The 22,058-nt window shown below is 46.6% G+C and overlaps 1 protein-coding gene across 4 annotated transcripts in view; it reads right to left on the bottom strand.

Moving 5' to 3' along the window:
- The window catches only part of IPPK (inositol-pentakisphosphate 2-kinase), a 72,105-nt gene that overhangs the window by 37,976 nt on the left and 12,071 nt on the right, over positions 1-22,058 (bottom strand). For all 4 annotated transcript variants that reach the window (XR_014796332.1, XM_084899021.1, XM_084899022.1 and 1 more), the window contains exons 5-8: positions 20,286-20,407; positions 18,855-18,944; positions 1,874-1,932; positions 1,604-1,676 (exon numbers count right to left, since the gene is read on the bottom strand). Coding sequence is in view for 3 of the 4 variants with exons in the window: in XM_084899021.1 (XP_084755147.1) it covers positions 1,604-1,676; positions 1,874-1,932; positions 18,855-18,944; positions 20,286-20,407 (344 nt within the window). In the remaining variant the exon portion in view is untranslated. The remainder of the gene's footprint in view (positions 1-1,603; positions 1,677-1,873; positions 1,933-18,854; positions 18,945-20,285; positions 20,408-22,058) is intronic.

Here is a 22,058-nt window from a genome sequence, read left to right as displayed (position 1 = left end):
GGCACTGCCAGAGCCCAGTGGGTGTCCAGGGTGATGGGACACAATGAAGGCCACCACCGCCACGGCCAGGGAACGCATGAGACAGCCTTGAGATGGGCCTTTTGTGGAGCCGGGTACGCCAGGCCTAAGGCAGGCGGGAGTTCCCGGGAGAAAACAGGCCGAGAGGACGTGCTGAGCTGGCACCAGGGGCCGGGACTGAGCGGAGGCCCCGTGCGGTGGGGGCGCTGAGCGGAGGCCCCGTGCGGTGGGGGCACTAGTGAGCCCGAGGCCCCGTGCGGTGGGGGCGCTGAGCGGAGGCCCCGTGCGGTGGGGGCGCTGAGCGGAGGCCCCGTGCGGTGGGGGCGCTGAGCGGAGGCCCCGTGCGGTGGGGGCGCTGAGCCCGGGGCCCCGTGCGGTGGAGGCGCTGAGCCCGGGGCCCCGTGCGGTGGGAGCGCTGAGCCCGGGGCCCCGTGCGGTGGGGGCGCTGAGCCGAGTGGGGGCGGACTGGCCTGCGAGGCTGGCCCGCTCCAGCACAGCAGGGCTGACAAGCCTGGAGGGGAGGGGGGAAGGGGAGGGAAGACCTCTTGTCCCCACATCTGAGGGCAGAGGGCGGGGTTTCGCCCCCACAGACACAGCTGCTCAAGGACCTCAGGTGGCTTTTGGAGGAGAGCCATCGGCTCAGCTCCATGTCACTCCACATGTCTCCCTAGTTTCACAAGTGACCGCGTTGGGGTGGACAGAGCCACAGGCATGGAGTGTGTGAACAACACGCGGACCAACAGGAGGCTGGCGGTACCGACCGGGAGCGGGCTGCAGCACCTCAGCCCGCCCGGAAGTGACGGCACCTGGGCCGGGCCAGGGCAGCTCACTGGTTGAGCATGACCCATGAGCAAGAGGTCACAGCATCCATTCCCCATGGGGCACACACCAGGTTGTGGGCTCCATCCCCAGGAGGGAGCGTGCGGGAGGCAGCCGATCCATGTTTCTCTCTCATCATGTCTAAAGTCAATAAACACATACATTTTTAAAAAAGTGATGGCACTTGAGAAAATGGACTGCAATGCTCCAGATGCTATTTTTAAAAAGCCATGCTGTGTACCTTCTCTTAATCCGTTCCTTTTGAGACAATTCTCCCAAACTCTGGATTTTTTCCGTGGCAGCAGAAGCAGCTGACGGCCCAGGTCTGAGGCCCAGCCCCGGGCGCAGGGCAGGACAAGCTGTCCGGGGCCCAGGTGGCAGGGCAGCCAGAAAGGCCACTTCAGACAGAATGCCAGCCTGGCCACAGGTTCCAGATAAGCCCCCTGACGGGAAGAAATCTACCGTCTAATTCAAACACAGTCCTCAAGTCCTTCCCAGAATTACACGCACCCTGACTTTGCTGTCTCCCTCCCCCAGGTCTGGGGAGGCGGATGCCAGCCAGGCCGCAGAGGCACCCTGAGGGTCAGGTCGGGGCTGATCAGAGCCCAGGCACCCGGGGGTCAGGGAGCCCACACCCGGGGTGGGCGGCGCCCGGGTTGCTATCGGGAGGCCCGCCCTGCGTGTGTGCCGGCCAGGAGGAGAGCGGGATGCCCGCTCAGCCCGCACAGGACCAAACTGGAGAGCCGCAGCACAGAAGCACTCTTACCTTAAATATCTTCAGGTTGTTCTGTGCCTCCTGCAACAAGCTTTTCAAGGCAAAGTACATTCTCTGCTTATTTCTAAAACGGAAAGGAGATGTGCAGGGTTAGCAGCAGGCCGTGCAGTTCCTGCCTGTGCCTGGGCTGAGGCTGGGGCATCTGGGGCACGGGCTGCAGGTCTCCACCCGCCTGACAAGGCACCCCCTGACCCCGCACAGGACCCCCCAACCACACCCCCTGCAGGGAAGATGGCACTAAGGACAAAGACTGTCTCTTACCCTGAGTAGAGGTCGAGGGGACAGTATTTACTGATCTGCTTCCACTTCCCAGTTGCCACCTGTGAAGAAACCACCACACGTGTCCATGATGGGATGGGGCAGCAGTGGGTGACTTTAGCACCAGCCCAGTGGATGAGGTGATGGGAGTCCCAGCAGGTGTCCGCACTCCGGGACACCCTCACGAGCTGGGGGGTGCCCACCCTCCTCTGAGTTCCCACGTGGCTGCTGGCCCAGCCTCTACATGAGCAGGAAGCAGCAGCAAGCACCTTTTTAAAGCGACATGGCCAAATCTGGTAACCAGATAAACAAACCTTTAAAATTATAATATCCAAGAAGGAGAAGGTGTGGCTCATAGTAATTTCATGTTGTCATTGAGAAGAAAAGTTGGCACAACAAGGCCACTTGCTGGTTTCCATCAAAATTTAAAAGGCTGGTGCGGCTCAGTGGTTGAGTGTCCACCCATGAACCAAGAGGTCACCAGATCGATTCCCAGTCAGGGCACATGCCCGGGTTTCGGGCTCGATTCTCAGGAGGGAGCGTGTAGGAGGTAGCCAATCAATGATTCTCTCTCATCATTTATGTTTCCATCTCTCTCCTCCTTCTCCCTGCCTTTCTCTAAAATCAATAAAAACATATTTTTTAAAAATTAAAAGGTGGGCATCCCAACTTGGCGAATGTACAAGGAGTCACAGGTTCAAGGATGTTCACCGCCATCTGACTAAGAGCAAGACCTAGAAACAACCAAGTAATCATAGTACCTGTGCTCTCATGGGCCAGGACCCGGCAGGACACATATTCAGTGAAGGAATGAATAAATGCTTTGCAGTCACCAACAGAAAGAGGTAGAACTAAAAATCACCAAAACTTATTCAAGGCAAAAACCAACTTGCAGAACAAAGCATATATTACATAATAATAATAATAATAATAATAATAATAATAATAAAGAGCCCTAGCTGGTTTGGCTCAGTGGATAGAGCATCAGCTGGCGGACGGAAGGCTCCAGGGTTCAATTTTGGTCAAGGGCATGTGCCCAGGCTGCCAGATCAATCCCCACTAAGGGGTGTGCAGGAGGCAGCCAATCAATGATTCTCTATCATCATTGATATTTCTATCTCTCTCTCCCTCTCTCTTCGTCTCTGAAATCAATAAAAATATGTTTTAGAAAAGAGAGAACAAAAAGGATATATGTACAGATTAAAAATGGCGGTGGATTAAGTAGAACCTCAGACATGCTCCCAGGACCAAACTGGAATTACAACTAAAATACAGAAAAACTTCCTGAATAATCAACTGAGGACAGCTGGAGAGAACCCTGATCACCAAGGACAGAATGGAGACCACAGAGACAGGCAGGAGGGGGCTGGCCGGGCTCCCACAGACAGCAGCCGAAGGTCTGCAGAGAGATCTCAGCTGGGGGAGAGGGGTTGCCACTGAGAACTCTGGGGTCTAGACCCTAAGCTGGGCTCCCCTGCGCACAGACCACAACTGAGAAGGGCGCCCACATAACATCTGGCCGTGAAAAGCAACAGGGTTGCTGTCTGCAGGGAGAGGCAGCTGGAAATGCAGGCACCCTCTTAAAGGGCCAACACACAAAATCCTGTGTGCAGCCACTCACCTTGGGCTCTGGCAGAGGGGGGGGCAGAGTGGACTGGAGCTGAGTGAGCAGAAGCCAGGGTTGGGGCTCTGTGGCTAGACCTCAGAAGGCAGACATCCTGGTTTCCTGTGCTGAGTCTCATTTCCTCGTGCTGTGGAGGTTATCTTTCTCGCATAGACATTTGCTATCCAGGTGTTTTGTGGGTAGCAAATAGAGGGGGAGACAGTCGGCCCACCCTATTGGAAAGCCCCTTGCCCACCCTGTGGAGTTTCTGAGGCTCATTAAGAGACTGAGAATAACAATTAGCCTCCAGGCAGAAGCAGTTGTCCCACTCTGTTGGAAAACCTCTCACCCAAACTGTGGACAATTGCCTGAGGCTACTCAAGACTGAATCCAATGAGTTTGCAGACAGAGGTGGTTCTCTAGAGGCTTTGAGTCTTTGAATGATCTAATTAGTCAAAGCAGTAGATTGGGTCTCCACCACAGACACCATCCCAGACTGCTCAGAAAAGCAGAAGCCAGCAGGACCCCAAGTGCCTACAGGTGACACCTGCAGGACCAGCTCCGGGGGGAAGGAAGTACAGACCAGAACAGTCAACCAAGGTGTGTGGTTCAAGGTAGACCCAGCCTCTGGGCTAAGAAGTCTCCCACCACTGGACAGATGGCAGGAAGACATTAGGGTTGACACTGGCAACTAGTCAGAGGAGAGATACCTCCTACAAACAGGACATCAACAATCGAATCCCAATTACAGGAGAATGCACACAAGGAGCATTCCTAGAGCATCCAACTCAGTTGAACACAGAGACCATACTACTGGACCCCTTAAGACACTTTCTACATAAGGCTATCCCACAGACTGAGAGGCACAGCAGGTCTATCTAGTACATAGGAACAAATATAAAGAGACAGCTACAATGAGGAGACAAGGAAACAACCCCAAGTGAAAGAAAAGAAGGAATCACCAGAAAAAGAACTAAGCAAGATGGAGGCAAGAAACCTATCAGGCCGAAACCGGTTTGGCTCAGTGGTAGAGCGTCGGTCTGCAGACTGAAAGGTCCCGGGTTCAATTCCGGTCAAGGGCATGTACATTGGTTGCGGGCACATCCCCAGTAGGGGGTGTGCAAGAGGCAGCTGGTTGATGTTTCTCTCTCATCGACGTTTCTAGCTCTCTATCCCTCTCTCCTCCTCTCTGTAAAAAATCAATAAAATATATTAAAAAAAAAAAAAAAAGAAACCTATCAGATATAGAATTCAAAGCAATGGTTATAAAGATTCTTAAGTAACTTAGTGAAAATTACAATAACATGAGAAGGGAAATAGAACCATGCAGAAAGGAAGAATGATATATCTGACATGAAGAACACATTGGAAGGGATTAAAAGCAGATTAGATGAAGCAGGGGAAGGAATCAGCAATTTGGAATACAAGGTAGAAATAAATTCCCATTAGAGCAGCAAATAGAAGAAAGAATTAAAAACCAGGGTGATAGCTTAAGGGAGCTCTGCAACACCATAAAACATAAAAGCATCCACATTATAGGAATGCTAGAAGGAGGAGAATGCGAGCAAGGACAGGAACCTGTTTAAAGAAATAATGACAGAAAACTTGCCCCACATGGTTAAGAAAATGTCAGACAAGTTCAGGAGGAATGGAGAGTCCCAATAAGGATGAACCCAAAGAGACCCACACCTAGAAACATCATAATTAAAATGGAAAATGTTAGCCCAGCCTGTGAACTGAAGGGTCCCTAGTTCAATTCTGGTCAAGGGCACATACCTCATTGCAGGCTCCACCCTGGCCTGGGCCCTGGTTGGGGCACATGCAGAAAGCAAGCAATTAATGTGTTTATCAAACATCAATATTCCTCTCTGTCTTTCCCTCTCTTTTCCACTCTCTCTAAAAATCAATGAAAAAATATCCTCAGATAAAGACTTAATAATAATAATAATAATAATAATAATAATAAAATGGCAAATGTTAAAGACAAAGAAAGAATTTTAAAGGCAGCAAGAGAGAGAAAAAAATTACATACAAAGGAATTCCCATTAGAACTGACTTCTCAAGAGAAACACTTCAAGACAGAAGGGAGTGGCATGAAGTACTCGAAGTAATGAAAAGCAACGACCTAAATCCAAGACTACTGTATCCAGCAAGGCTATCATATAAATTGAAGGTGAAATAAAAAGCTTTCCAGGCAATAAGGGGTCAAAGGAGTACATTACCATCAAACCAGCAATGCAAGAAATGTTAAAGGATTGCTGTAAGAAGAAGAAAAGGAGAGAGAGGGTAATAGGCATAAAGAAAATAAAAATGGCAATGAATAAATACCTACCAATAATAACCTTAAATGTAAATGGATTAAATGTTCAACTCAAAAAACATAGGGTGATTGAATGGGTAAGAAAACATGACCCATATACGTGCTATCTATAAGAGACTCACCTCAGAACAAAAGACAGACACAGACTGAGAATGAAGGGCTAGAAAAATATATTCCATGCAAATGGAAAGGCAAAAAAAGCTGGAGTAGCAACACTCATATCAGACAAAGCAGGCCACTTCATTATACTACGCAGAATGACTTAATAAGAAAATAGAACCCTTATAAACATATATGCACCCAATATAGGAGCACTTAAGTAACTTAGTGAAAATTACAATAACATGAGAAGGGAAAAACTCTTGATGGACCTTAAGGGAGAGATTGACAGCAATACATTCATAATTTGGGATTTACCACCACACTGACTTCACTGGATAGATCTTCCAGACAAAAAATGAACCAGGACACAGTGGCCTTCAATGACACACTAGATCAGATGGATCTAACCAACATTTACAGAACATTTCACCCCAAAACAACGGACTCCACATTCTTCTCAAGCTCACATGGAACATTCTCAAAGACAGATCACATGTTAGGGCACAAAACAAGTTTATACAAATTCAAGAAGATTGATATAATACCAGGGTCTTCTCAGATCACAGTGGCATGAAGTTAAAAATCAATTACAAAAACAAAACTCAAAAACACTCAAACACATGGAGGCTAAATAGCATGTTATTAAACAATGAATGGGTTACCAATGAGATCAAGCAAGAAATTAAAAACTGCCTGAAACAAATGAAAGTGAACACACAACCACTCAAAACCTATGGGACACAGTGAAAGCAGTGCCGAAGCGAAGTTCATAGCACTACAGTCCTTCCTCAAGAAACAACAAAAAGGACTAATAAACTATCCAGCCCGACAACTAAAAGAAGTAGAAAGAGAACAAGAAGAAAAGCCCAGGGGAAGTAGAAGGAAGGAGATAATAAAGATCAGAGCATAAATAAAGGACATAGAGACTTAAAAAAAAAAAAAAAAAAAGTCCAAAAGATCAATAAATCCAAGAGCTGGTTCTTTAAAAAGATAAACAAGATTGATGAACCCCTGCCAGACTCATCAAGAAACAAAGAGAGCCAAAACCGGTTTGGCTCAGTGGATTGAGCATCGGCCTGTGGACTGAAAGATCCCAGGTTCAATTCCAGTCAAGGGCATATACCTTGGTTTCAGGCACATCCCCGGGGGGGGTGTGCAGGAGGCAGCTGATCGATGTTTCTCTCTCATCTATGTTTCTAACTCTCTATCCCTCTCCCTTCCTCTCTGTGAAAAATCAATAAAATATATTTAAAAAAAAAAAAAAAGAAAAAGAAAGAAACAGAGTAGAACCAAATAAATAGCCAGAGATGAAAGAGGTGATATAGCAACGGACCCCACAGAAATACAAAGGATTGTAAGACAATACTATGAACAACTACATGCCAACAAACTGGACAACCTGGGTGAAATGGACAAATTTCTAGAAACATACAATCTTCCATAACTCAATCAGGAAGAATCATAAAAACCTGAGTAGGCCAATAACTATGGATGAAATTGAAGCAGTACTTTAGAAACTTCCAGCAAACAAAAGTCCCGGACCTGATGGATTTGCAGGAGAATTTATGAAACATCCAAAGAAGAACTAACACTTATGCTCCTCAAACTATTCCAAAAATCCAAGAGAAAGCAACACTTCCAAGCTTGCTCGCTCACGCTCGCTCGTGCGCGCTCTCTCTCTCTCTCTCTCTCTCTCTCTCTCTCTCTCTCAAAAATGTATATTTATTGATTTCAGAGAGCAGGGGAGAGGGAGAGAGAGATAGAAACATCCATGCTGAGAGAGAATCATGGTGGATCGGCTGCCTCCTCCAAGTCCCCACTGGAGATCGAGCCCACAACCCAGGCATGTACCCCCGACCGGAAACAAACCTGGGACCTTTGAGTTCATAGACTGACACTACTCACTAAGCCAAACAGGAGAGCAAAATAATCCAAGCTCTTTTTACGAAGCAAGCATTATCCTAATTCCAAAACCAGATAAAGATAGTACTAAGAAAGAAAATTACAGGTCAATATCCCTGATGAACACAAATGCTAAAATCCTAAACAAAATGTTAGCAAGTTGGATCCAGCAATATTTTAAAAGATCACACATCATGACCAAGTGGGATTTATTCCAGGGATGCAAGGTTAGTACAGTATTTGCATATCAATAACTATGATATATCACATAACAAATTGAAATATAAAAATCACATGATCATATCAATAAATGCAGAAAAAACATTCAACAAAATACAGCACCCTTTTTTGATAAAAACTCTCAGTAAAGTGGAAATAGAGAGATCATATTTCAATATAATAAAGCCCATAAGTGACAAACATATAGTCAACATAATACTAAAATGGGTAAAAAAAAAAACCAAAAAACTAAAACCATTTCCCCTAAGAACAGGAACAAGACAGGGATGCCTGCTTCCACCACTCTCATTCAACATAGTATTGGAAGTCCTAGCCACAGCAATCAGACAAAGAGACGAGATCAAAGGTATCCAAATTGGAAAGGAGGAAATAAAACTCTCATTATTAGCAAGATGGCATGATCTTGTATATACAATAGAAAACCCTAAAGACTCCACCAAGAAACTATATAGACTTAATAAATTAACTTGGCAAAGTAGCAGGATACAAAATCAATATCCACAAATCAATGGCATTTTTACATACCAATAATGAACTCTAAGAGAAATTAAAAAAGCAATCCCATTTACCATTGCAACAAAAAAGGTACCTATGAATAAACTTAACCAAGAAGGTAAAAGACCTGTATTTGGAAATCTACAGGACATTGAAAAAATAAATAGAGGAAAATATAAACAAGTGGAAGAATATACCATGTTCATGGATTGGAAGAATTAACATCATTAAAATGTCTATACTATCCAATAAATCTATAGATTCAACACAATCCTTATTAAAATACCAATGGCATACTTCATAGAACAAATACTCCAAAAATTTATATGGAACCAGAAAAGACCCCAAATAGGCACAGCAATCTTGAGGGGGGGAAAAAAAAGAAAGAGAGAGAGAAAAAAAAAAGTAGGAGGGATCACAATACTGGATATCAAACTATACTACAAAGCCATTGTAACCAAAACATCTTGGTACTGGCACAAGAACAGGCATATAGACTAATGGATCAGACCTCAGAAATTGACCCATGCCATTACAATCAATTAATATTTGACAAAGAAGGCAAGAACATACAATGAAGTAAAAAGACATTCTCTTCAACAAATGTGCTGGGAAAACTGAACACATGCAAAAACATGAAACTAGCCCACCAACTTACACCATACACAAGAATAAACTTAAGGTGGATAAAAGACTTAAATGTAAGGCATGAAACCATAAAAATCTTAAGAGGAGAACATAGGCAGTAAAATCTCAGACATCTGATGGAATAATGTTTAAGAATACATCTCCTAGGGCAAAGGAAACTAAGAAAAAAATAAACAAATGGGACTACATAAAAATAAAAAGCTTCTGCACAGCAAAAGAAACTGCCATCATATTGAAAAGGAAACCCACTGAATGTCAGAACATATTTGCCAATGATACATATAATAAGGGGTTAATAGCCAAAATATATAAAGTACTCATACAACTCAACAAAAAGAAAAACAATCCAATTTAAAAAATGGGCAAAAGACTTGAATAGACATTTCTCCAAAGAGGACATACAAATGGCCAAGAAACACATTAAAAATGCTCAGTCACTAAAATCATCAGACAAATGAAAATTAAAACTACAATGAGGTATCACCTCACACACGTCAGAATGGCTATTATAAAAAAATCCAACAAACAACAAGTGTTGGTGAGGATGTGGAGAAAAGGGAACCCTAGTACACTGCTGGTGGGAATGCAGACTGGTGCAGCCACTAGGGTAACCAGTATGGAGTTTCCTCAAATAATTAAAAATGGTACTTCTGTTTGACGCAGTGATCCCACTTCTGGGAATATATCCTAAAAACCCCAAAACACCAATCGGAAAGACTATATGCACCCCTATGTTCATAGCAGCGTTATTTACAATAGCTAAGATCTGAAAACAGCCTAAGTCCCATCAGTAGATGAGTGGTTAAAAAAAAACTCTGGGACATTTACACTATGGAATACTATGCAGCTGTAAAAAAGAGGAACTCTTACCCTTTGGTACAGCATGGATGGAACTGGAAAATATTAGGCTAAGTGAAATAAGTCAAATGAAGAAAGACAAATATCATATGATCTCACTTATCTGTGGAATCCAATGAACAAAATGAATTGGCCAACAAAATAAGACCCAAAGCAGGGAGGTATGGAACAGACTGACATACCTCCATGTGGGGCTGAAGGGACGAGAAGAGATAAACCAAAGAACTTATATAATGACTAGTGTCCTGGTGCACGGACTCATGCACATTGAAAGGAAATTAATTATAAGAAATATTTTAATATCACTATTTGCCCTTTCTCTATAAGAGAAGTGTCAACCAAATTCAAGACAAACAATGACAGATGGGAACACATGCATGCAAATGGTGCCAGTGATAGCTTTATGTGTACCATGCATGCGCAAGTCAACTTAGCCTTTTGAATATATATAGATAAACTTGCTTAATTAGACCTGCTTTCTGATGTAGCTAAACTTTTTCCAGCCCAGTGAAGCACCCCAACTTCTCTTTCAGATAAATGTTAACAACACAGTAGTAAATATCAACACAAAGCAGATTATTATTGTAGATCATGCAGGGAGAACAAAGGGTACAATATTTAACTGCAGCAGTGTTTGATTATATTCTGCGCAATGACAAAACCTGAAGTCATTGTCAAATTTCACCGTTTTTTACTTCTTTTCAGTTCAGTCAAGTTTCTAAATCTCTATTTTCTGGCTAATGAAAAGAAAATAGGATTCCATCGAGTCTCCTATCTCCCTACTCCAGGACTTATGTGAGGATCAAATGAGATGAGGCATGGGAAACGCTTCACAGACATTTGGTTAATGTGTAAAATGTTTCCACCTGGCTATAAAGCAAGTCATGTTCCTGGGATGAAGAAACTCCAAGGAGGCTGGTCGCTAGGGAGAGGAAGCCAGGCATTGCTATGTGACGTCATTGACCAGTGCCCACAGTGACGGTTTCTGGGCTGGGCTGGGTTGTGGGCTGCATTTTGCAGCAGGGGGTCTTGGCAGTGTTGGCTGCAATTTGGTGGGGTGTTGCTCTGGGGTGGCAGTGGGGCTTGTGTCTCACTTGGAGGAAGCCAAGTGTTGGTTTGTCAGCGCCAGGTCCATGATGCCATTTATTTTTAAATGGCCAGCGTGCATCATGGCAGCTCCTATCGAACATCTGCCTCCTGGTGGTTAGTGCGTGTCATAGCATTCAGTCGGAGGGAAGGACAGACACTTAGCCTCTTATATACACAGGTATGCATAGCCCATGGACACAGCCAATAGGGTGGTGAAGACTTGGTGTTGCGTAAGGGCTGGGAGGAAGGGATGAGGGGGGGAATGGAAAATATCTGTAATACTGTCAACAATATAAAATACATTTAAAAATAAAAAAAATGGAGTATGTGTATCACATATTTATACAATATGCAAAGAAAAGCCCTTGAAGGCTGTACAATAAACAATCCTTAAGGATTATTTAAGTGAAAAAAGGCAATTAGCAGAACGACTTCACATGGCAAGAACCTGTATTTGCGTTATAAATGAGTATACATGCACATGTGAACACAGATATGTATAAAGATGGCATCACCTCACTTCCACTGTGTAACGTTTATTTTTGTCGGCACAGGAAGAAGTCAGGAAGGATGTACAAACTGATAACATGAGTTATCTCTGGGAAAGCAGATGACCTAATTCATACAATTCCATATTTTATCAGTTAAACGAGCAGGTATTAAGTCAGTGGGAACAGTGGAGTAAGCACCTCTGGAAATTCTCTCCCCCATATGAGCAATGAGAAAACTGCAAAACTTACAGAATCAATTTAAATTTTCATAACTCTGAAAATTAACCAACGTCTTGCAACAACTTAGGAAGCATTTACTCAAGAAATACAACCCAATCTAAGTAAAGAGCTTTGTGGCACTTTAATGTCCTATTCCCACCCCGTCTAGTTCCAAGGGAACCCTGGAAACCAGCAGTCCTGGTGGAAACAGAAGCTGGCAGCCTGCGGAGGGCGGGCAGGGTGGGGCTCCTCTGGAGCCGTGTTGCCAGAGAATGCGCATTATATGACCTCCCCCTCTCTGGTTTCCTGTGCTCACCGGCCTGTCTCAGAGCTTACCAGGTACCAGAGGGGCTCTGTTCCCAGGAGCACTTAGGACAACTATTCAGAGGCAACTGTTTCAACTTCATAGCTGCCCGCATGGGGAATAGCAGTTGTGGCTAACAACAGGCTAAACCTGAAGCTCAACAGAAAGGCTGCGGGGTGAAGTGTGCACTGGGTGTAAACTCCAGCATGTCCTGGGGGATCTAGAAGCCCAGGCACAGGCTCTGCAAAGACCTGCAGAGGCCCTCACCTCGGCTCTGAAAGTGAAGGCCAAGGCAAAGTTGCAACTCTCCTGCTGAGGGTTGGAAGCAGCCCTCAGCCCACACACAGAGCCTCTGGCCAAAACATGAGAATCTTACTGATTCCAGGCATTTAAGAAAATATTTCCAAACCATCAGCTGCCCGCTAAGCTAACTGAGCAGAGACTTTAGAAGCTACACATAAGAAAAATGCAGACTTCTCAGCGTCTACATACAGATAGTCCTCGGTGAAGTCGGACTCAATGTATGTTGTTTCGTGGTTACATCGCCATCTGCTACTTATTTATAAAAAAAGTTCTGTCATTTCGATGTATGTACATAGGTGCTTTACGTTTTTATTATTTATTTACCACAAGTAAAGGTCAGGAATTATCTTTCTTTTAAGTTTTTTTTTACTGTTTCACTTCATTACTGCTGTGTGTGTGCTCCATTGAGTGATGTAGGTGTATGTAGGTGGGTTCCAACTTACAGCAAAAATCACGTAACATTGCACCATAGGAATGGATCTCTGATGTAACCCAAGGACCTACTGTATATAAAAGCCTAAGGAACGACTCATTCTGCCAGTTGACCAGTTGCTATGACACGCACTGACCACCAGGGGGCACACGCTCAATGCAGGAACTGCTCCTTGGTGGTCAGTGTGCTCCCACAGCAGGAGCACCGCTCAGCTGACCGATGGGTGCCAGACACAGGGCTCACAGCCCACAGACTGCAGCGGAGCAGCAGTGAGCCTACCTAGCAGTGATGGCAGGTGCAGCGGGGCTGGGATGAGCAGGAGTGGCAGGCAGCGTTCGAGTGCTGGTTTTGGCCTGATTTCCAAAGGCTGCACCAAGGGACCCTACCAGTGCATGAACCCATGCACCAGGCCTTTAGTTTACATAGAAAAGCCACTGGAAAAGCAATAACAATTACAATAATCTGCAATAAAAAATCCTAGATAGGTTGTAGAATTTGGTTTCTAGAGTGACTACATTATATTACTTAAAATGCCCCTTGTCAGCAAATCATTACAAGATATACAAAGAAACAAGAACGTATGATCCATACCTTCAGGGCATAAAGCAATCCACGGGTGGTCCCTGAGGAAGCTCAGACATTGGACTGATACAACAACTTTAAATTAGCTACTTTAACTGTGCTACAGCTAAAGAAAACAAGGAAAACAACCTCTTACATATCGGAGAATAACAACAGAGACAGAACTTTAAAAAGGAACCAGACAGAAATTCTGTAGTTGAAAAGAACAAAAATGAATAAGTCTTTAGAGGGGCTTAACAACAAATCTGAGTAGGGAAAAAATAAAATCCCAGAGATGCACACCTAGACCCTTCATAAAAAACTGTCCAGTGACCAATAACAAGAGACTGGATCAGTAATTAAAAACCTACCAACAGCCCTGGCCCGTTTGTCTCAGTGGATAGAGGATCAGCCTGCAGACTGAAGGGTCCCAGGTTCGATTCTAGTCAAGGGCATGTACTTTGATTGTGGGCACAGCCCCTGTAGGGAGTGTGCAGGAGGCAGCTGGTCGATGTTTCTCTCTTATCGATGTTTCTAACTCTCTGTCCCTCTCCCTTCCTCTCTGTGGAAAACCAATAAAATACATTAAAACAAACAAACAAACCTACCAACAAAGGAAACCTCAGGACCAGATGGCTTCACTAGTGATTCTACCACGCGTTGAACCCCAACACTCAAACTCTTCCAAAAATGGAGAAGTGGAGAGAAGGAAACACTTCCTAACCCACGTCCATACAGCCAGTTATTACCCTGGTACCAAAACCAGACAAAGACATCATTAAAAAAATAAAAAGTATTGACCAATATTCTTTAAGAAAAAATCCTTAACCAAAACGGACAAATCAAATTCAGCAGCATATTAAAGGGATTATCCACCTACAGTCATGAGGAATCTATCCAAGACATACAAGAGTGGTTCAACATGTGAAAACCAATGTGATTCACTATGTTAACAGAAGAAAACACCTCATGGACATTTCAATATAGGAAAGTACTTGACAAATTCACCATCCTTTCATGACTAAACAAACAAACAGCACTCAAAATGAACATTGTACCAAACTCACGGTGAACATTACACAGAATGTGAAGAAGTGAAAGTGTCCCCCCGAAGTTCAGGAACAAGGTAAGGGTGTCCACTCTTGCTACTTCTACACAAAATTGTACTGCAAGTTCTAACCAGGGCAATTAGGGAAGAAAAACAAAAAGCATCAGGTTGGGAAGAAAGAACCAGAACTATCTCTATTTGCAAGTGATCTGACTATGTATATAGAAAATCCTAGGAAACAAGCAAATAAGTAAGTTCATCAAAGGGTGACAGGATACAAGGTCACTACGCAGCCCACAGCAGGCTCACTCCAGGTGGGCTTTTCCTCCCAGGTCCAATCTTGAGCTGTGTGGTGCTCCGGAGGCAGCTGAGCCGGGGCTCCCTGCCTGGACGCAGCCCTGCAGGGACTCTCCATCACCTCCCCAAGGTGGCAGGTCTCTTTCCCAGAGAACAGCCTATGGTCACTCCTCCAGCTTTCCAATGAGTCTGCAAACACGAATGTCCTGTATTAAACTTTTCTATTTCGAATTGTTTCTATGTCTCCACAGAGAAGGCTGTCAGGCAATGATGATCAAGACTGAATTTTTTTCTGACTGACTGGGTCTTAAGTGTAAATAAGCCAAACAGAAGGAAGGCCTACCTCTGCCTTGGCTCTGGGGGAGCTGGACCAGGAACTGCTCCGATGGAAGGGAACAGCAGAAAGGCTTCAGAAGAGGGCGTCAGAAGCTGCCACACACAGGGGTCCCTAGCCTTGGCGTCCTACCTCCATTCTTTCAGTGACACCCGAGACCCAGCGGCATTCCATTCCCTGCCCTCCGTCAGTCTAAGAGCTGTGAACATCACATCGGCCACCAGCTGTGGTGTTAACAGGGAGGAGGGAAATGCCAGTTACAATAGTGCCCGGCACCAGCCAGGATGGGGACACAGGATGAACAGGTGGTGGATACCACTCTTGTCATTGTGCACAAAAGAAGTAAGCCTCTTTCCTTAAAAAATATCAATATGCAAAAACCAATTGCATTTCTCACCTCATACTCCTTAAGATGGCTAATATCAAAAATAGAAAATACCAAGTTTTGGGGAGGATGTGGGGAGACGTGCCGTGGTGGAATGTGAGCCGGAACAGCTCTATGAACCACAGAATGTGGCTCCTCATCAGTAAAGAGTTTTACCGTATGATCCAGCAATTCTCACTTCTGGGCATTTACTCAAAAAACGGAAAGCAGGGTCTCCCTCTTATTCATTGCAGCATCATTGACAACAGCCAAAAGGGGGAAGCAACCGCAGTTCAGTGGATTACTCAGCTTCAAAAGGAAGGAAACTGAGACATGCTGCAGATGGATGAACCTCGAGGGCATTGTGCTCTTCACAAAGACAAACACTGTATCATTCCACACGTATGAGGTGCCAACGGCAGTCTAATTCATAGGTAACCACTGCAATGGCGGCCCTCGGGGCTGAGAAGAGGACATGGGGGCTGTTTACTGGGTATGGTTTCAGTTTGCAGAATGAACAGAGGTCTAGAGATGGCTGCACGACAATGTGGATGTACTTAATGCTAGCAAACTGTGATGGTTAAGATGACACTACCCAAATGATCCAAAGATTCCCGCAATTTCTATCAAAATTCTGAGTCATGTTTTGAAAAAATAAAAAATCCAATCCTCAAATTCATGCATAATTGTAAAAGGCACCAAATAACCTAAACAATCTTGAAAAAGAACAAAGCTGGAGGATTAACACTTCCTCATTTCAAAACCTACTACAGGCAACAAAAGAAAAAGTAGACAAAATAGACTTTATCAAAATTTAAAACTTCGTGCATCAGAGGATACTATCAACAGAGTAGCACTGGCCGTTTTGGCTCAGTGGATAGAGAATCAGCCTGCGGGCTGACGGGTCCCAGGTTCGAATCCAGTCAAGGGCACATGCCCGGGTTGTAGGCTCGGTCCCCAGGAGGGGGTGTGCAGGAGGCAGCTGATTAATGATTCTCTCTCATCACTCATGTTTCTATCTCTCTATCTTCCTTCCTCTCTGAAATCAATAAAACATTAAAAAGAAAAACAAGAGTAAAAGGCAATGACAAAAGAGGAAAAAAATATTTGCAAATCACATCCTATATAATAAAGAGGTACATGCAAACCGACCATCACTCCAACACACAAGATGGCCGCCCCCATGTGGTCAAAGATGACCACCCCCATGTGGAGACAAAATGGTTGCCACAAGATAGCTAGCAGAGGGGGACAGTTGAGGGCAACCAGGTCAGCAGGGGAGGGCAGTTGGAAGCAACCAGGCCTTCAGGGGAGGGCAATTGTGTGTGGGGGGAAATCAGGCCTGCAGGGGAGGAACAGTTAGGGATGACCAAGCTGGCAGGGGAGGGCAGATGAGGGGGAACAGGCCAGCAGCAGAGGATAGTTAGGGGCGGCCAGGCTGGCAGGGGAGGGCAGATGGAGGGGACCAGGCCTGCAGGGGAGGGCAGTTTGGGGGACCAGGCCTGCAGGGGAGGGCAGTTAGGGACAATTGGGCCGGCAGGGGAGAAGTTAGGCATTTATCAGGCTGGCAGGGGAGTGGTTAGGGGGTGATCAGGCTGGTAGGCAGAAGCGGTTAGGGGCAATCAGGAAGGCAGGCAGGCATGTGAGCAGTTAGGAGCCAGCTGTTCTGGATTGTGAGAGGGATCCCAGATTGGAGAGGGTGCAGGCTGGGCTGAGGGACACCCCCTGCCCCCGTGCACAAATTTTGTGCACTGGGCCTATAATAATAGCAGCATAATATGCTAATTAGATCAAACAGCTGAACAACGTTCCAGACATCCTTCCAGACGTCCTTCTGGATGACCACAGACAAAGCTGAGGCTGCGAGGGCCGAACCCCTTACATGAATTTCATGCTTTGGGCTTCTAGTATAATATATAAAGAACATGTAAACTCTACAACAGAAAAACCCAATTCAAAATGGGCAAAGAACTTGAACAGACATTTCTCCAAAGAATATATTCCAATGACACAATAAGCACATGAAAAGATGCTGACCATCACTGTTAGAGAAACACAAATGAGAACTACAATGAGCTACCACTGCACACTCACCACAAACAAGAACAACCAGGGCTGGCAAGCATGTGGAAAAATTAGAATACTCATACACTCATACATTACTGATGGGAAGACCACACTGGGGAAAACAGTGTGGTGCTTTCTCAAAAGGTTAAACATAGAACTTTCCTAAGACCCGGTAATTCCACTCCAAGGAATCTACCCTGTGGGAGCAGCTACAGCGTTTGGACAGGTTCAAACCTGGGACTAATGAGAGGGCACAATCCTTTCATGGCAAAGCCACAGGCAAGCCCCAGCACAATGACAGCCAAAGGCTATAGTTGTCAGCTTGAACTGTGGTCCCACATGGCTGAGTGATGTGGGCTTGATAGAGTTCAGGTCCATATAATTGCGTAGATTCAAAACCTGCACGAACATTGTAAACATCTTGACCATGCCCTTACTTTGCCTCGTGGAATATGGCTATAAAATAAAGACTCTGCTTGTAGGCCATGGCACTGTCGCTAGCTCTCCATCTGAGAGGATAGCGTCCCACCCAGACCCAGCTTTTTTCTCTTATCTGTCTTTTCTCAATCCTACACCGCCCCCTCTCAGGCTCACCGAACCTGGCTGTGCTGGCACGGAACATATGGTGCCCAACGTGGGGCCGAGTATGGGAAACAGGGGCCTGAGTTCAGGCTCACCCATGGCCGTGCCGGAAGAAAACTGAAAACAGGGATTCAAAGAAACACATGTACATGCATGTTCATAGCAACATTATTCACAATAACCAAAAGGTGGAAAGATCACATGTTTATCAACAGATGAGTGGATGGACAAAATGTCCCCAGACAATGGACTATTAATCAGTCATAAGAGGAATGAAGTGCTGATACGTGCTACTCAATACAATTATACTAAATGGAAAAAGACAGTCACAAAAGGCCACATATTGTATGACTGTCCAGAACAGGCAAACCCAGACACACAGGACAGGGGTTGGGAGGACAGGGACTGCTGACAGGGGTTGGGAGGACAGGGACTGCTCCTGGGGACAGAATTCCTTTTTGAAGTGATGAAAATGTTCTGGAATTAGATAGTGGTGATGGTTGTACAACTTTGTGAATATACTAAAATATACTCAATGTATACACTTTAAAAGGGTGAATCTTAGGGCAAAAAAAAATTTATCTCAATTTAAAACAAAAAACAAAAAGGTAAGGTAAATAATAAGCATCTACAATTTCTTTCACTCTTTTGAAAACTCTGGGTGGTCACTGCAGGCCAGCACCCTCCCCACAGCCTGCAGGCGGGCGGGCTGGCCAGCACTCACCTTGAGGTGCTGGTGCATGCAGTAGCGACACACCTTGTGCTTCATCTCATGCGTCACGGCACTGGAGGAAGGAATAAACCCACATTTTGGCTGCAAAATAAATAAGAAAATCTGCTTAGGGAGAACTGCATTCCTTTAAGCAGACAGAACTACAAGGCCACTGTGGGAGCAGCAGCAGTGTTGGACAGAAGTGTCGCCAAAGCTGCTTTTCTCTCCAACCCCTGATACTTCTCTTGTCGCATCATCTAAACATCTCTGTGCTGCTCGAGTCAGAACTCTCATTGGTCCTCAGTTGCTGGATTGAAAAGCACAACACAGAGTCACTTTGTGTTTTCAAGACAAACAAGACTGGAAAGATGCTGGGAGTGCTCCCAGCTCCAAGAATTCGGACCTCATTCCCTCTGACAAGAAGTCATGAACAGGAAGGGCCCATCTGATGGTTGCTAGGCTCCCAAAATGTCTGGAACCCCATGTCCCTTTTAAAACCGCCAGTTTCTGGGCACGTGCGACATGTAAGACCTGCATTTAGCACTTGGCCCGGAGAGCTGCCGTGTCTGTGAGGCCTTAGTGGGGACTGCGCTTCTGGCTGGGGAAGCAGGTCTGCAGTCCCCTGAGCACAGGGGTTCTGAGTGCTCAGGGCCAAGGTGTGACCTGAAAACTACCACCAGAGACGTTTGGAAAAAGGAGACGAACAATAGTCTGGGACATCCGGGAAGCTTCCGGAGAAGGACCTGAGCAGCCCCTGGGCACTGGGCAGCAGAATGAAGCCAGGGGCCTGGCCCTTATCTGGCAATCACTTCCTCCAATAGACGAGCAACACCCCTTATCCCCCACCCACCCCCGCCTTGCTCGGGATTCCTGGCCACTTCAAAGCTAGGCCTTGAGAGTCATGTATGTGACTGTGCCTCCGGGGAGGTTTCCCCTGAGCAGGACAGCAGCAAAAGAACAGAATGCTCCCCGGTCCGAAGGGTAACCCTCAAGCTGGCCTCCTGGAACACGGCATGTAGTGTCACCACGGGGCCCACAGGGCATGGCAGAAGGGGGTGGTCGGGGCCTAGCGAGCTGCACCTTCCAGAGCAAACGGGGAGGGTGGAACCCAAAGCACTTGTGCTGGTGGCTGTTGGCCAGGGCCTGCCGGCTGTCTCTCCATTGCAGCACCTGGAAACAGGCCTAAGTCTGGGGCCTGGGGAGCCATGTCCCTTGGGTCTGGCCAGTGGGAGAAACCAGGGCAGGACGGAGCAGGTGGCACTATGGGAGGAGCGGGAAGCAGGCGGAGGACCTAGGAGGTACTGGCCCCGAGAAGGGCTGCGGGGCCGTGGGGATAGCAGGAGCTTCTGGGGGAAGGTGTGCTCTGGCAGGTACACTGGACTGAACTCAATTTGAACCCACCTTTCCCTTCTCCCCGCACCACTCCCCTTTACAAAACTTCACCTTGATCTCTACACATAGAATCGGCCGGTGCTCGGCAAAATGGTAGGTCTGAAGTCTGGCTAAATTGGGAAGGCACAGAGCGTAACCACTGAGTGTGTCCAGGTCCTTGTCACAGCGAGATTCTGGAAAACAGGGGTGGAACATACCTGAGGATCAGGGCCAGAGATGCAAGACGATGCTGCACAATTCGGCGAATTCTCGAGAGGAAAGGCCAGCCCTGGCCTCCAGCCCCTGGCGGCTGTCTGCAGCTGGAGTGTGCTGCCTGTTGGGCCTTTGAGTCACATGAGTGCAACTGTGACTCGGGGTGGGGGTTGGGTCTCATGGTATCAGCTCGACCTCCGAAAGGCTGGAGGCTGAGGGCAGCTAGCTAGTCAGCTGTGTCTAATGCCCAACCCTCCAAAACCTTCCCCCCACAGCTGGGCAGCCTCTGTGTGTGGCACTGATCCATGTGCTCAGACACTGCTGCTGCCAGCAGGGTGCACACCCCAACGACTCCAGGGCACCTGCACCCAGCACAGGTCTTGCCTGTGTCCCTGAGCTGCGACGAGCCATAAAATGACCATGACCATGAGTTCTATAGGCCCTGAGGTTGTTGGTCTTGGGGACTGCCCCCAAACCCTGTAAGCCCCTGAACCTAGGAGCTCAGAGGAAGGAGAGTTCCTGCGGGCTCTCCGGCAGGGACCGCTGGCAGCTGTGCCGTGGGCAGTCACGGAAGGCACATGTGGCCTCCAGACCCCACGTGAGGTTGGCTTTCCTCCTTTCACAGAACAAGGCTATGAGTCATTATTACTGTTAAGTAGCATAAATTTAATTACTAACCCTAAAATAAAATAATGGCACTGAGCAGCATTGCAGCTGCCTGGCAGAATCTAGAGCAAGTCTCAGTCTGTCTTCGTCTAGTCTAGAGGAGGAAACTGCTAAGACACTGTTCTGGCTTCAATGTGGCTATGACCTCCTTCCCCACTCTGCCCTCTCCAAGCAGAACCCACTCCTCTAGGCCCCCTCCACCAGAGGCTCCCGGCACGGTGCTCTGGGGCTGGCCTGCTCCTGCCAAATAAGGGAGACTTCTCCACCGGCCACTGCACACCGTGGCTGCCGGGCTGTTTTTTGGACGGAGGCATGTCCATCTCAATCACAGGGGCTTTACCTCTTTGTCTCTGGCCCTGAAAGGCAAGTCTTTGACTGCCCCATCACCTCCCGTCACTAAGCCATTACTAAGTTCAAGAAGGTAAGTGAAGTGATTGGGGAGGCATGTGAGGTGATGGGGCAGGCGCGGGAGGCGACGGGGCAGGCGCGGGAGGCGACGGGGCAGGTGCGGGAGGCGATGGCGCAGGCACTGCCCACAGAACTCATGTCTCCTGGTCTCCCAGGAGGACAAGCAGGCTGGGTGGCTCCACTCTGGGGCAGGTCCTCCGGCTGCAGACTCTGTGGGCCTGGCCCTCCTCTGCAGTGTGGATCTACTTGGTTTCCTTTTGGCTCCTCCAGTCTCCTTGCAGCCTCCCTTCCCTTCCCTGAGTCTCCCCTAACTCCGTGGCTCCCTCTCACTCCCACATGCATGTTTACTAGTATTAGTTCCTGGTCACACATTCTCTGCTGTGGCCTGGGGATCTGATGCCAGAATTGTCTCCATAAGCTCCGGGATCTCTACCCTGATGATCAAGTTTCTGGCAAAAGAACTGCTGAAAACTGCATCTGCCTACCATGAGGGAAAATGTCCCACACTTCACACTGGGTCTCTTACACGACACAGGAGATGTGTAAGCTAGAAACCTT

The sequence above is a fragment of the Pipistrellus hanaki genome, assembly GCF_964339955.1.
Source record: "Pipistrellus hanaki genome assembly, chromosome: 11".
Classification (NCBI taxonomy): Eukaryota; Metazoa; Chordata; class Mammalia; order Chiroptera; family Vespertilionidae; genus Pipistrellus; species Pipistrellus hanaki.
Note: the sequence above shows the minus strand (reverse complement) of the source record. Positions and strands in the feature narration are given on the sequence as shown.